At 31.5% G+C, this 15,115-nt stretch overlaps 4 protein-coding genes and 1 non-coding gene across 5 annotated transcripts; 2 read left to right on the top strand and 3 right to left on the bottom strand. All coding sequences in view use genetic code 12, as the record gives it.

Moving 5' to 3' along the window:
- Nucleotides 1-285: 285 nt before the first annotated feature.
- RJT21DRAFT_116226 (uncharacterized protein) lies at nt 286-4,002 on the top strand (the record flags this gene model as incomplete). The annotated part of the gene is made up of 1 exon (XM_064880411.1): nt 286-4,002. The coding sequence occupies one exon, from the start codon at nt 286-288 to the stop codon at nt 4,000-4,002; it is 3,717 nt and encodes a 1,238-aa protein (XP_064736515.1).
- Nucleotides 4,003-4,042: 40 nt separating this feature from the next.
- RJT21DRAFT_116225 (uncharacterized protein) lies at nt 4,043-5,791 on the bottom strand (the record flags this gene model as incomplete). The annotated part of the gene is made up of 1 exon (XM_064880410.1): nt 4,043-5,791. The coding sequence occupies one exon, from the start codon at nt 5,789-5,791 to the stop codon at nt 4,043-4,045; it is 1,749 nt and encodes a 582-aa protein (XP_064736514.1).
- Nucleotides 5,792-7,379: 1,588 nt separating this feature from the next.
- On the bottom strand, nt 7,380-9,113 carry ADAEC (Adaecp; the record flags this gene model as incomplete). The annotated part of the gene is made up of 1 exon (XM_064880409.1): nt 7,380-9,113. One exon carries the CDS (start codon nt 9,111-9,113, stop codon nt 7,380-7,382), a length of 1,734 nt encoding a protein of 577 aa, XP_064736513.1.
- Nucleotides 9,114-12,875: 3,762 nt separating this feature from the next.
- On the top strand, nt 12,876-14,456 carry RJT21DRAFT_321 (putative metalloreductase; the record flags this gene model as incomplete). Its single annotated transcript, XM_064884160.1, has 1 exon — nt 12,876-14,456. One exon carries the CDS (start codon nt 12,876-12,878, stop codon nt 14,454-14,456), a length of 1,581 nt encoding a protein of 526 aa, XP_064736512.1.
- A 115-nt stretch (nt 14,457-14,571) lies between these two features.
- Nucleotides 14,572-14,644, bottom strand: RJT21DRAFT_t130. The gene has a single exon. It is a non-coding gene; the product is annotated as a tRNA-Cys (tRNA).
- Nucleotides 14,645-15,115: the final 471 nt, after the last annotated feature.

Here is a 15,115-nt window from a genome sequence, read left to right as displayed (position 1 = left end):
TTTGCTAAAACTGTCACTGTCACGACATTCCCGCAACCCGCCTTCCCTCATTTATTGCGTTTCTTATTTCTTTTTTTGTGTACTCCAATACAAAGTCCCACTAATTCACAGTTTATGTTTCTGTTTCTGCTTCTGTTTAACTACAACTAATACTATCCTATAATATATACCCTGCAAATACAACACACCATGTACTGGGCCATTTAGACATAAATCCTATATCTATTAGTTTCTTCTATAAGTTTAGTGTAACTAATAATATTAATTAATATCATATCAATCATCATGCTAGGTCGACTTTTCAAACAGAACCCTACCAATAGTCTCAATAATAATCATAACCATAGCCATACCCATAATCATAATCATAATCATAGTCATAGTCTTCACCATCAGTATCCATCTAATCCCAGTAATAATCCTGTATCTGTACCGACACCTCCTGGTGGTAATCCAACCCTAACTACTTTTGATGATTCTTATGCTCGAGAAATCCTTTACGGTACTCATAATCCAAATCAACTAAAACCATTTCAATTCAATACGAAATTCTTTAGAATCATAGTGTCACAAGATGGGGGTAGTTTAAGAACAAAACAAGTATTATATGATTCATCCATAAATGAGTCCATATCTCTGACCTCATCTTCATCACCTGTATCTTCTACATCATCTACAAATTCTAATACTGCTACTAATAATAATATTACCTCTAGTTCATTAAGAGGTGGAGTTAATAAATCCATAACCACTTCGAAGATATATCATAATTCAAATGAATTAAATGATTACATGTTTGGATGTGGATTACCCAGTAATGAAATTCATTGTTCAACTAAAATGCATATGTTACCATCTATCAATAATTTAATTGGTGGGCCTTATAGTTCTATATTAATTACTCGATTATTTTCAATTTGTGATATTGAAAATACTGAATATCAACAAGATTCATCTATAAATGATTGTGGTTGGAATCCAACAGCAGCTTTACCTATTGGACCTTCTCATATTAAGAAATCTCCATTCTTTAAAAGTGTATCATTATCAACAAATAATCATCAAAAATCTTCATCATCAATAAGTAGTCGATTTTCAATAGGAATTGTAATTCCATTAGAATCTTTAACTGATATAAATGATGTTATAACTAATAATTGGGATGAAATATCTCATTATTTACTTGTACTACAAAAATTAATTTATAAGAAATTATTAACAATTCTTAATAATAATTGTTTATATGATTCGGATAATAATATAGCTGGTTGTACTTATTTGATAAATAAAAGAATTCAATTTCCAAATTTTATTTTACAAAATGAATTAGAATTAGGAGCTCAAGTTATTAAGTTAGTTAAACTTATTCATTATAATTCCAATATTCCTAAATTAATTAATTCCAATACTTTAATTAAAGCTTGCTTATTAAATGATTGTTCTAAATATAATTATATCTTTTTAAGTTGGGTATTAGAAACTCTTAATTGGTTGGAATTTAAAGATGGGAAATCTTTTCTTCTAAATAATAATAATTCCAATAATAATTATAATGTTAATTCAACTTTCCATGTATCTAATAATAATACTAATACTAATACTACTAATCATAATAATTCTTCAACGGATTTAGCATCCATGTATAATGGCAATTCCAATACCTTTTTAGCAAGTTTATTGGCATTATTAATTCAATTAAAATCCCTGTTAAGTGTTAAACCATATCATAACAATCCTGGATCTACCACGAGAGAAGTTACCAGAGTGGTGCTAATGACAGGTAACCCAGCTGTAGCCAAGAAATTGATCTTCATTATGAATGGAGTCATACCAGACACTTGTACCTCTGAAGTATCGGAGTCTGCTACGAATCAACTAGAACAACAACAGAAAAGACAACAAGATGAACAAGACCAGGAACAAGAACACCACCAAGAACACCACCAAGAACACCACCAAGACCGTGAACGTGAACGTGAACGTACCCGTGAACGAGATCATGAACTTCACCATACTTATCCCAAACCAGAATACACCGACTTGGAGTCGTCGGCATCTCCTAAATCTAGAAGACCACTTCCTCCCGATAGATTACCTTCGACCTTCTCTAATGAAAGTAGTACGGGAAGTATGAATATCACTAATCCATCATCACCTGCCAAATCAATTAATCTCCTTGCCGTAAAGGGTCCAGCAGAAATTGTTGGATCAGGTAATTCTTCTGATAATTCTCCTGGTACTTCATCTCCACTTAAAGGATGGGAGATTCCTTATAAATCATCGGCTAGTACTACTACAGCCACTCTAACCAATGATGGGATAGGTAGTTATAATAATAGTTTTAGTAAAGGTATACCCATTGTTTCCTCATCGCATGCTAGTGCTCATACTCATACTCAAACTCAATCTTCAAGTTTATCTAAATCTTCATCAATGGCTTACCTTTCATCTTCATTAAATTCATCTTATTCTTCATCATCTTATTCTAAATTCGGAAGCTTTATGGATAAATGGAAGAATTCCATAAATTCTGTATATCCTGGAACTCAACCTCATCATAGTAATAGTAGTAATAATAATAGTATATCATCTACTCATGGTATAGATTATGAATATTCTCCTGGTTTAGCACCTCCACCTCCACTTTCAAATGGATTTGGAAGTATACCTAAACGGAATTCTATTCAATCTTTAAGAACTCCATCACCTGCTATAGAACATGAAGATTTCTCCTGGAATCATTCATCTAATAATAATAATAATATCCTTATAGGTCATAGTAATAGTGGATCTAGTCAATCTGGAAATCCTATAGGAACTGGTATTGGATCAGGTATAAGTAGTAATAATAATAATATTACTCAATTATATGGTCTGACTCCTTCGAAATTATCTCGAACTCAATCAATGTATGATCTTTATAATATGAATAATGAAATCTTAGAAGAAGGGTATAATGAAAGTAATGTAACTGGAGATTATGGATCATCAACATTAACAAAATCCAATTCAACTACCGGTGGGAATCATACATCTACTTTGAATAAAAGTTTGGCTATCAAACGATCTAAGACTTGTATTTATTCACCAGTTATTGATGATGATTTAATTAAAAATGTTAATGAACATAACAAGTCGGTCATTCATCTCAAGTGTCAAGATATAATGAATATGCAATTCGATACGGATGATGATAATTCCAATCAGACATTGAGTCATATCTATGAGATTCAATCGATAGATGGAGATAGAAATTATATTGATATCGATGAGGCCGATAGTGGAATCAGTAATGATCAAACCACCATTACATCTGATCTTGGCAGTTTGAATTTGAATGGTACTACTGCCACTACCACCACCACCACTACCACCATCAATAACTCATCTGATCTCATATTTAAACATTTACCCTTATCTCCCAATGTGGCCTTTTCCGATGAATTCCGTCCGGAATTTAATATTCAAGCATGTCCAATTAATCCTAAATTGGAAGGTCAAGTTATGAATACCATGAAGAGTGATTTACTATTTTATCAGAATAATTTTAAGTATTCTAAGATTCTTTCTCGAACGGTTTTCATTAGTTTAAGAGCTAGAGAAATTAAATTAATTGAAATGTCTATTGATAATTCAAGTCCACAAAGTCCTAATTATGTAACTCCTGTAACGACACCAGGAGTGGCATTTTCTTCATCATTTTCTTCCCCATTAGGATCTTATTTCCCAGATTCTGTATCTTTACCAGGTCGAAGAAATTCCGAGAAACCAACTAATAATACTTATAAAACCAAAATTAAAAAGATCTTTACTCCGACTCGGAATTCAGGAGATATTGATTTAATTAATAAAGTTGATAATACTTTTGAAGATATTAATCAGTTGTTTAATATGCAGCAACTCTATCGAGCCAAGAAACAGCAAGAAGATTATGATGATAAAGTGCAAGGAGTGCCTGATTTCAATAAGAAATTATCCAAATTAGTATTAAGTTTAGTATAGTATAGTAATAATTAATTATTTATTAGAATTAAAGTATATTCTATATGCTGCAAGTTATAAGAGCATCTTTGTAATTCATTCCTAAGACGATCTTATCTTCTGAATTCGATAAATCTATAAGCTTTAGAAGTAAAGGATGAGTATCAACAAGTGCCTTTTCATTCTTAAATCTGGTTAAATGACTTCCATCACTTACCCAATTTAGATTTATTATTATAAAATCTATGGCTGTTTCATTGAATATGAGATGATCATTAATGAGGATAAACTCTTGATGTGAATTGGGAATGGCATAGTTTTCCATTAATACCATATGATGGGCCTCTACTATATGATCTGTGGTAGTGTTGGAGGTATTGGTATCGGTATCCATATCAAACCGAATCAAATCAATTGATTTAGGTCTGATTAATACAATTGAAGTTTCACTAGTAATGAACCATTGTTTAACATTTTCTAATGGTTTAATGGAGATATTCATATTCTGTATATGCTTGAGTTGATCACTCCTTAATACCAATACAGAATTATCCATCAAGGGAAGGTAAAATCTTTCATTAAACATCTTAAATGCTTTATTAGAAATTCTAATTGTATGAGTCCGTGGCAGTGGAGTAGCACTAATTCTTAAAGGATAAAATTTAGATTCAGGACTAAAAGTTATAAAACCTCTACTGTCAATAGAAAACTGGATCATGAGTAATTCATATTTTAAATTCTGAAACACAATTTGATTTTCAGAAAAGAAGCTGGCTTGTATTCGATCGGTCTTAATGGATTGAATATTCTTTTTATAGGCAAGTATACCCTTTAAGGATCCGAAATTATTAACAAATGCTCTTACTTTAGCCTTTTTCCGAGGATCATTAGATTGAATGATTTTGTTAATAGCATCTATCTCGAAATAACTTTTAAATAATTCGGGTAACATTGCATCAAAAGAAAACATTCGTCTGATGGATTGAATCCTTCCAAATGTATTATAAATGTATCTGATTAAAGCAGAAGAATGATCAACTTCAACTAATTTAAAATTAAGCGTTGAAAACTTAATCATATTTAATGGGGTAGTAGGATGAGTAATATACAGAGTTCTCAAGTATTGAAATTCAAACTCATGCCAGAACTCAGTAGTTGGTTCAATAAATTTGGTATTATCTACCACATGATTTATTATACTTTCTTGTGGACTGGAGAATGGTATTTTTATCTTATCAACATAATTATATGATTTAAGACTTAAAGTTCCATACTCAGTTCTTAAGATTTGAATACTTATAAACAATCCATTAATAGTATAACAAATCAAACATTTAGATATTCGAGATTGTTGGGAATTTTGATCTAAAGGAAACACTACATCATATTTCTTCATATATGTATTCCCTGTATTTAAATATTGTATTTTATCATTAATAAATTGTTTGGTATTGGTCTTAAAACTTAAGGGATCAAATATATTCTCATTCTCATTTAATACTTGATGATTATAATACTTAAGAGCATTAGAATTGAAAATAGTAGTTGGGGTTGAATTTGGATTTGAATTTGAATTTGAACAGGATTTAGAGTTATCTCCGTTCAATATTCGACTCTGAGTTCTTTTTCGTTTACTATTAAGATTTCTTCTTCGGGCATAGTACTCTCTCAGCCGTTTCGTTTGCTCAATTTCATTGTTATGATATTTATCAATGTTTTCATTGCTCGTTAATCCCCCATTTGTTATTTTGAAATATCGATTTCTTTGTTCATCGAAGAAATATCCTGGAATATTCGGAGTATTCGGCATTTCTAATCCATTGTAAGAGCTATTGCTATTGCATATTAAAGAGTATATTATTTTAGAATTATTCCGTATAAAACTCGATCTGCTATACTCGGTACGCACACGACACATATGGAAATATAACTTATTTTAAATATAGAAGGGAATACGATTCACTTAGGAGATTTCTACTCAATAGTTAATATATTTTTACAAAGCCGAAGCCTCAAAGAATATTTTTAGGTAGTTATACATCTTTGTTTCTACTTTTGGTATTGAAAATGGTTAGTATTTGTTTCATATGCATCTCGATGCGTCTCTGCTCATAACCCAAGACCCTCATGACTCGTAAGTCACTGTAAAAACAGAATTCAATCGTGTTTGAATGATTGCTATAACAATGCATGTAGTTTATAGTTATATAGGTGATGCGAATGAGGATGAGAGGGGCGCCCCATTCACATGCCTTATGCAGTTGATGAAAGTTTAATTAAACTTTAGAAGTTTTATTGAACTAGAGTCACAAAATTGTATAGATGCATGTTTCACAATGATTTATTTATAACACCTTTATATACATAGAGCATCTGAATTCCTCTAAATAATGTATTCCTTAGTCTGCATAGCTTTGATTATAGATCCATGCGGTACTTGGTACACATAATTTAACGAGAAATAAAACCCTAATGATAAACAAGAGGCAAATTACGATGACTTACAAGCCACGACGGGTGGGGGGGAAAAGGTTAAGCGGCTACGCCTGAGTAAATTTAGGAGTAGGTTATGAGTATTTTTTACAGATTGAGCCATTAGTGAATATTTTGCCCAGCACGTTCCGTAATATTTATCTATGTTTATAGTTTTGTTCGAGGCAAATTAACAATTATAATTAAGAATAGATATAAAAGCACAGTTTTGGTGTTAACTATTGTTCTGGCCCTCTAGGCTTAGTTAAATAAAATTGGAACGCATAAAAAATATACTCTTTACGCAAAGAAAAAAAACTTTAACAGTATAAGTCCATCTAAAAAAGCGCAAATATCCCCTATCCCCTCCCTTTGAGGAGAATTGGCTGATTTTACTCAATACATTCAAAAAATATATATAATAGTAGAAACACTAATTAAATAGCTTAAACGAATCACAAATAACAGTTTAGTCTCGCTGTGTTTGTTTATCCGTAGTTCCCAACTTTAGTTTTTAATTTAGCCCACTTTAGATAAATTTATATATCTTAAATCAAAACAAAAACCTAACTCGTGTATGACAACTGTAAATATGTTAATGTTTATATATTGCTACTGTGAAGGAAAATTAGCTAACTATAACTGTAGAAAGTAGAAAAAAAGATTGCAAAATAATTAACAGATATAGATATTTGAGTTTGTTCGAACACTTAACTGCAAACTGTTAAACAATTCTCATTAGTAATATAAAACATTGACAATTAAAATTCGACCCTATGAAGTTAATAAACGTCTCTATCAAAACCCAATAAAAAAATAGATTTCTTTAACTTTGTAAACAAATGAATAAATAAATAAATAAATAGTAATAATGAATGGAAAGGGAATTAAAAGTATCATAAAAAAGTTTGAAGGAAATATAGAAATCATGGAGTCCATTTTCCTTGATCGAAACTGAATGTATACGAACCGCCACCAACATATGTACTATCTATAACTGGAACTCCTTCAACATTTGGGGTTAACGAGTTTCCAAAATGCGAAACTGTATGATTCTCTTCTAATGGTAAACCAAGTGTTGCTAAATTACCTGGAACACCTGGTAAAGTGTAGTTAAATACATCATTGTAATTATTAATATTTTCCAGTATATCAAGACCCATTGGACTAACTGCTGGAATGTTAAAATTGTAAGGAGTTGTCATGTTTCTGTTTGAATTTTGGTAATTCATGTTGCTGTTACTGACTGCATTCGAAATAGGAGAAATGTCACTATAATCAAGATTTCCTTTCACACTATTAGCGTAAATTTTCGGATTCGGGTTTGGATTTGAATTCAAATTATTCATCATGCACAGATCGCTTTCTTTAGATTGAGGGAATAAAGATGCTGGTTGTTGAAAACTTTGCAATCTTGTCAAGTCAGGTGCTGAAGAATAAAGTTGATTGTTGTAATGGCCATTTACTTGATAGTTGTCACTATCCACTTTAGCCAATTCTTCAGAAATAATAGTAGACCCTACAACGGGAGTAGTAGATATGGAACTCAATGTACCATTGGTTGGAAAAGAGAACATAGCAGTGCTACTAGCCTGTGTTGGTCCGGAAATGGAGAAGTTGTCGATAGGATAAAGATTATTGTTAATATTGCTTGAAGTATGATTATCTTCCAATTTGATTTTCTTATGAGCCAGGAAGCTTAATCCAGGAGAAGAAGTGATAGATTTTCTCTTTTGGTAATAAGGTGTTCCACCTACAGAAGTAGCTGTTGTTTTGATCAGTGAATTTAAAGATGATGTCGATGAAGGTGAATCACTCGAATTCATGACATTTGGATGATCTTCTTTATATTTCTTAATAAATTCCCAACATTTGTCACCATAAGATTTTGGAGTAAGCCCGGTTACAGACTTAAATACCCTATGGAAATGCCATGCTGAAAGCTTTGACTTAGCAGCCAACTCTTTAAAACCAAGCACACCTCCTCTCCTTCTTCTCTTCTTTGGGTTAGAAGCTCCGCTATTAGACTCATCGGTTGGACTACCACTCTCAGGTGAATTTGGACGTTTGAGCATATTTGGATGAAAGATAGAAACAGCAGCGGCCAATGCTAGATGTCTGCAAGCTAAATCAACTAATCTATAATGGTCAGAGTCATTTTTAGACAATGATGTATGTTCGAAATCTTTATTAAATTTACCATCATAGCCAAAGACAGGAGCAGACAGTTTTCTCAACCCTCCAGTTATCCCACCAGCATTGTTAATTGTATTCAAAATGTTCACCTCGTTCACCTTCTTGGATTCTAAAATATTAGCTTTGATTTTTAAATTATTATTTTCCTCATTATCATCCAATAATGGAGGTAAAAACCCTATTTGATTGTTAATAGTGGCGACACATTCTACTAAAAGATTCACATCAATAGCTGGAATGCTTAATGGTTCACAGTATTCACATGGAGTATAGCCATAAGTCATACAGTCAGATGGATGTGTCATAAATTTCACTTCTGACTTTAAATTTGTTATAGGTCTAGCATCACAATCGGGACGACAAAAAACTTTATCAACTTTGTTGCATACGTAAAACGATCCCGCTGCAAAAGGATCACTGAATTGGTAAGCTTTCCACTTGGCTGCTTCAGTTGAATATACCATTATTAAATATGTATAATTGATCTTTGCAGAATAAAGAAGAATAAGCAAAAAATATTAAACTTATGTGATTTTCACTCAGTAATATAGATTTTTTATAATTCAACTTTTCCCATACAAAAGTAAATTTATTGAAATAACAATTTCCAAATGTAATTTGGATTTGGATTTATTATTTGTTAAGGAGTGCAATGTTGTGTCGCACCCAAACTGCCTTATTTTATATTTTAGGAATTCAGAAAATAACAATAAATGATTCAATGTTTTCCTAGCAAACAGTCACTTATTAGATGTTGCAAATCTGAATACTTCAAAAGTAGTTCTTGATTAATCTATTATTATTACGAATTATGGACTAAATTTCTTAGTTTTTCTAAGGCTTGATCAATTTCAATAATATTTAAAAAAAATTGTTAATGTAGTTTAAATGTAATGGCACTGTTGAAGGAATTCAGCTTATTATATAGTTTGTGAAGGCATATTTGGTTAAGCATTCTGTATAACTTGAAATCAATAACTCTCTTAACTATAAAGCAAGTTTTGTGAAACTGTATGTCGTTTCTTTTTGTATCTAAGCAAAATAAAATTAGAAATACAAAGCTTAAAAATAAAATTATTTTTTAACTTTTATTTTTTCAAACAGCTCAAGAGCTCTGGTTTGTCTCGCAAAAATACTACATTTTCTTGCGCTCATTTTTATGCAGGAATGTACAGCCACCAAAGGCCATTGTCGAAAAGTGGAGTTTCCGTAGCGTTGGAAAAATATTCCGATTCGAATCCCTGATTTATTAAGCTCGGATATTGTATATAAATTAATGAGGACGGTATTCCGTTCCAAATCCTACTAATATAGCACGGAATTGACTAATTGATATTTTTTGTGATGATGGTAGGATGAATGAAATATGTTAAAAGAAGGAGTTGTGCCTTCTATTATTAAATGTTTTCTATCAGGAACCGCATTTGTTAATGTATAGACGAAGAAGAAAGAAATGCAATATGGTTTGTATATTCTAAGTTCGTGGCATCGAATACTGTCTTTATTTGACATTGGCCTTCGAAAGAGACCGTTTGATGAATTTATGAGGGGAAGACCCATAATGTAAATATTTAGAATTAACTCGCTGAGATGCTAGATCTAGTTCTCGCTATAATTCCTTTTGGTTTTGTGTTCATTTTGTGGTTGCGAGCGAACCTTCTATTTTTGAAGGCAATACGCCTCTATACTAATTGACCCTTGTACTATTCTATTGAATTATATTGTACAGTTAATTGGCTATAATTCCGAAGTCTATTCCATTTCAGTTGAAGTGATCAAATTCATATAATAGAATTATTTTTTTCCTGTGCTTCTCTATATGCCACCAAGGTGATCTCATCTTTTTATGACAGCCATGCAAGAGCTGCAAAACAGATCCGAATTACAATTATATTAAGCAAATTGAGGGAAAATTGCTTCTACATTATGCTACTCATATCTATGACAGATGTTAAACCTAACCTTCTTAATTATGATTTTCAAGTTTTAGTATAGAAAATTTTTACCCTACTTTTGTGTACTTACACTTTGAGTATAACTTTCTCCTGCAGTAGAGAGAAGAGATAATCATCATAGGAACCATGAAATGGCTTTATTCAGTCCTCGCACTTGCTGATAAGCTCAAAATGCTCAAAAGGGCGTCCCTTACAGGCAATGCTATGGATTAGAATAGCCCTTAATTATCATAACCATCGTTCTATCGGTACGAATCAACCTTAATTTCAAATGAAAACTTTCGTAGTTGTTGTTTTTATTGTAAGCTTGATCATAACATCTACTGCATTATGAGGCGTCTTGCTAAGTCTTGGAGATATGTATTTTTGAAAGCACGTTTTATGCATTCGTGATAAATCGCATTTCCGGATATTAATTTAACCAAGTGTACAAAATTTCATCAAATGAAGTTCGGATTTGAACCTCGGATAAATCTGTTGCTAAACCGTAGTCGGTTTAATGATTATGCTCGGAATACAACTTTTTTGAAACCGGATATAATCTTTCTAAATGCTATATAATAAAATTTATAATAACTATTTTCATATAATTAAACTACTTAGCAATATGTGTATATCATCACAGTATACTTGCAATCTTAATAATTAGGGATGCCCGCCGAGGGCATCTCTAAGAGGCATTTTTGAGATAATGGAATTTTGACTTTTTGTTTTAATAGTAGTAACCAGATATCATAGGCGAATAATCCTAATATATGCACACAATTTTAGCTGCGGGCTCATTAAAAAATATAATTGAGAAAAAATATTCTGACCTCAGAGTGACGCAAGGTAATTAGGGTTATACACTTCCGGGCAAATTAGCATTTGACAAATTGCTATCATCTGTGGATAAGCACCACTTTGTATTAAATACTAAAATTTGGCTTATAGTTACCATAATGATTTATCTCATCGGTTACATGAGGCAAATGGTACTAGCCACTTCGATTAATTTTTTAATGGACAAACTATTGTAATATTTTGTTAAAAATAACATATCGAAAAGAAAAGTGAGGTCATGAAGAGTGCAGTTGTGACATCATGACAACATATTTCTTTATCTTTAATATTGGGGTTGAATGGTGCCTACTTCATGAAACGGTCAAGATAGATAAAATTCTTAAAAATAAATAACGGTAAATTAATTTTGTAAATAGGGGACCATATATGTAGTCAGCATGAACTATTATAGTTACAGTTTATTGACAGGCGCATAACCTGACTCGCCACATTAATTGGTAAAGTTTAAATGTTCTAACTCCATGAAATGTATCTCATTAGAAAGATCATTATGAAAGGTTAGCGTTATTGACGTCAGTCATTTTCAATTTAAGTGTTAGGTGTAACCTCAAATTAACACACCAACCCCCTACTCGAGTAGTGTCCAGTAAACACATGTAAAATATAGATCTCGATAAAATAAAATGTTGTTGCACCCCCTACATGAATGTTTTTTTATTGTTTATTATACCCAGGACCAAATAAACGGCTACAAACACAATTCAGTAGATAATATTTAGAAGGTTTAAAAATAATACTCTTTTCTGGAAATCTTGAGCTAGCGCCATTTGTATGATTTCTTTGTGACGATCATAATACATAATTTATCATCATACAGACTACAGATTTTATTATCGACATTCTGTACCCCTTTTTTTTAAATGGAAGTCGCTATTTTTTTTTGAGACAAAACAATAGGCTTCACTTTTTAAATGACGTCATGAGTGATCTCATAATTATCAAAACTTAGCCTTTATAGTCCTACTTACGCCCTTACACTTACAACTATAACCCTTTAACCAAATTTGTTAATCAACCCTTCGAAAATTGCCCTGTTTGGAGAACTGATTTATTATTATTTCTGTATTCTATTTATTATTAAGCATTGGATGAAGCTGGGTTGTTTATTTCATCCTTTTGCTAATAAGAACAGTTAACAATAGACCAACTCATGTATATTTGTGCTTCCTAAATGTAAAATGTGTGACGAATGGTCAATACATTTAATTAATCCTATCATTTGGTCTTATCTAAAAATGAAGTAAAATTATTGAAATGTCACAAATTAAAAAAATGTGAGACATCGCGATATAAGTCGGCAAAATGTCGTCAAGGGAGTAGACCTCTAAAATAAGCGGATGACTAAGGAATTAATTCCAAAATTGTACCAATTGCTAAATTTTCAATTGTAATACACTAAATCAATTGTTTATTAGTGTTAGCAATAAAATGGTCGAAATATCTACAGACTTAGATCCTCTTCTAACAATCAATTTACATCCGAGACACGCTGGTCATAGTCACACAGTTAATATTAAATATGGATATTTTATTATATTTTTATCAGGACTACAAATCATAGCATCTCAGACATTCAAGTATTTGTATTTGAAAAAATGGAGTCAATCAGGTAGTAATATAAATATTTGGAAAAAATTTATGGCAATTCCAGTATGGGTTATAGTAATTATCTGGACTCTTATTTATATGATATTATTTCCATTTCATATTGAAGAATGGTCTGAAAATTATATAACATCTTTCAAAAGATCAGGGAGAATAGCATATGCTTTAATTCCCTTAAATATATTTTTGGTATTGAGACCTTCAAATATTATAGGGTTAAAAATAGGATATTATTTGGAAACTTTAAATCTTCATAAATGGATATCAAGATTAATAGTATTGGCTTCTCTTGTTCATGGTAGTGGATTTGCTTATAAATGGATTTTGGAAGGTACCCTTATAGAAAAATCTTTTAGATTATTGAATTTCCTTGGTATTGGTGTTGCCTTCTTTGCTTTCATATTGGGTATTATTTCAATTAGACCATTAAGACAAAAGTTTTATCAATTGTTTTACATATGGCATGATTTAACCGCATGGTTATTTGTCGTTTTAATTGCATTTCATGCTAGACCGGGTGTATCATGGATAACTGGAATTAATATACTATTATTAGTTTATCAAATTTATCAAAGGGTTTTCAAAGCTGTTTACATTCAGAATATTCAAGTGATTGGTAGTAAAAATAGCTCATTACAAATCGTTAGAATTGCTAAACCATCAGAGTTCACAGCCACATACTTACCTGGATCACACATCAGATTGACTTATTCCAATTTAAACTATAAATCTTGGCTCTTACCAACTCATCCTTTTACTGTAGTCTCATCGAACGATTCACCTAACATTGAATTGATAATGAAGCCAACTACAAAATTTAGACTTGAGACATCCCTAATTTATTCATTGACTGGACCCTTTCCATCTCTTTCACCGCAATTTTTTGATACAGTTCAGAATTTGAATATAATTTGTGGAGGATCAGGTATATCGTTTGGAATACCAGTTTTCAAGTTTTTATCCCAATCTACTACCATTCGTTCATTGAATTTAATTTGGTGCGTTAGGAATAGAAGAGATATTAAGATATTAGAACACTTTTTTGATAGAATTCCCCATAATTTGCATATTTATGTAACTGGAGGTACTTCAAAAGATGAAACTTTATTTGATGAAGAAGCTGAAGAATTATTATTTGAGAGTGCATCAAGCAGAGGTGAAACTGATGAGATAGAATTAGAAGATTTATCTTCATCTGAAGATGATAAAGAGCTTAAAAACTCCTTTGGTAATATAAGGTATGAGAGACCCAATTTTGATGAATCTTTCTCTAGTTTCCATAATGCAGGGGATGTTGATAAGCAATGGTTAATAGCTTGTGGTCCACGTGAATTGATTAATGACTCTCAAGCATGGGCTATAAGAAATAACGTTCAATTCTTTTCTGAATTATATGAGATGTAAAACATCCCTTATATAGAGTGTAATTCATATAAATATGGAAACAAATTATGATAATTTATAAAATTATTGCTATAATCTATAAATTTTAAAAAAATTAATTGGTTGCAAAAAGAAAAGCTCGCACCCGGATTTGAACCAGGGACCAATAGATTTGCAATCTACTGCGCTAGCCACTGCGCCATACGAGCAATTCTGATCCAAATAACTTCATTCAGAGATGAAGCGTGTTCGTAATCACGTGACAATCACGTGACTTTCAAAAAAATAGAACTTTCTCACCTAAAAAATTAATGAATCAGTATTCTAATCATATTTTAATGGAATAGGATAGTCACTCCTCTCCGTAATACTCTCGCTACCGCTTTTACCAAAGCACCTTTCAATCCTACCTCGAATCTATATATAATTTTATAATTTATAATGAGAATATGAATAAAAAATATTTGCGTATGAAAAGTTGTATTTTTTTTTTCCGTAGCAATATATCAAATTCGAGTAGCTGAAAAAGACAGGTATAAGACTGCATTTATTACGTACAATGGGTTATACGAATGGAAAGTAATGCCTTTTGGTTTAAGTAACGCCCCAGCTACATTTCAACGTTTTATAAATCGATGATTGTATGTATAATAAGTATACGTAGATAACTAAAGCTATTA

The sequence above is a fragment of the Scheffersomyces amazonensis genome, assembly GCF_036850825.1.
Source record: "Scheffersomyces amazonensis strain UFMG-HMD-26.3 chromosome Unknown RJT21scaffold_7, whole genome shotgun sequence".
NCBI lineage: Eukaryota > Fungi > Ascomycota > Pichiomycetes > Serinales > Debaryomycetaceae > Scheffersomyces > Scheffersomyces amazonensis.
The sequence above is the reverse complement of the archived record's forward strand: the minus strand, read 5'-3'. Positions and strand labels throughout refer to the sequence as shown.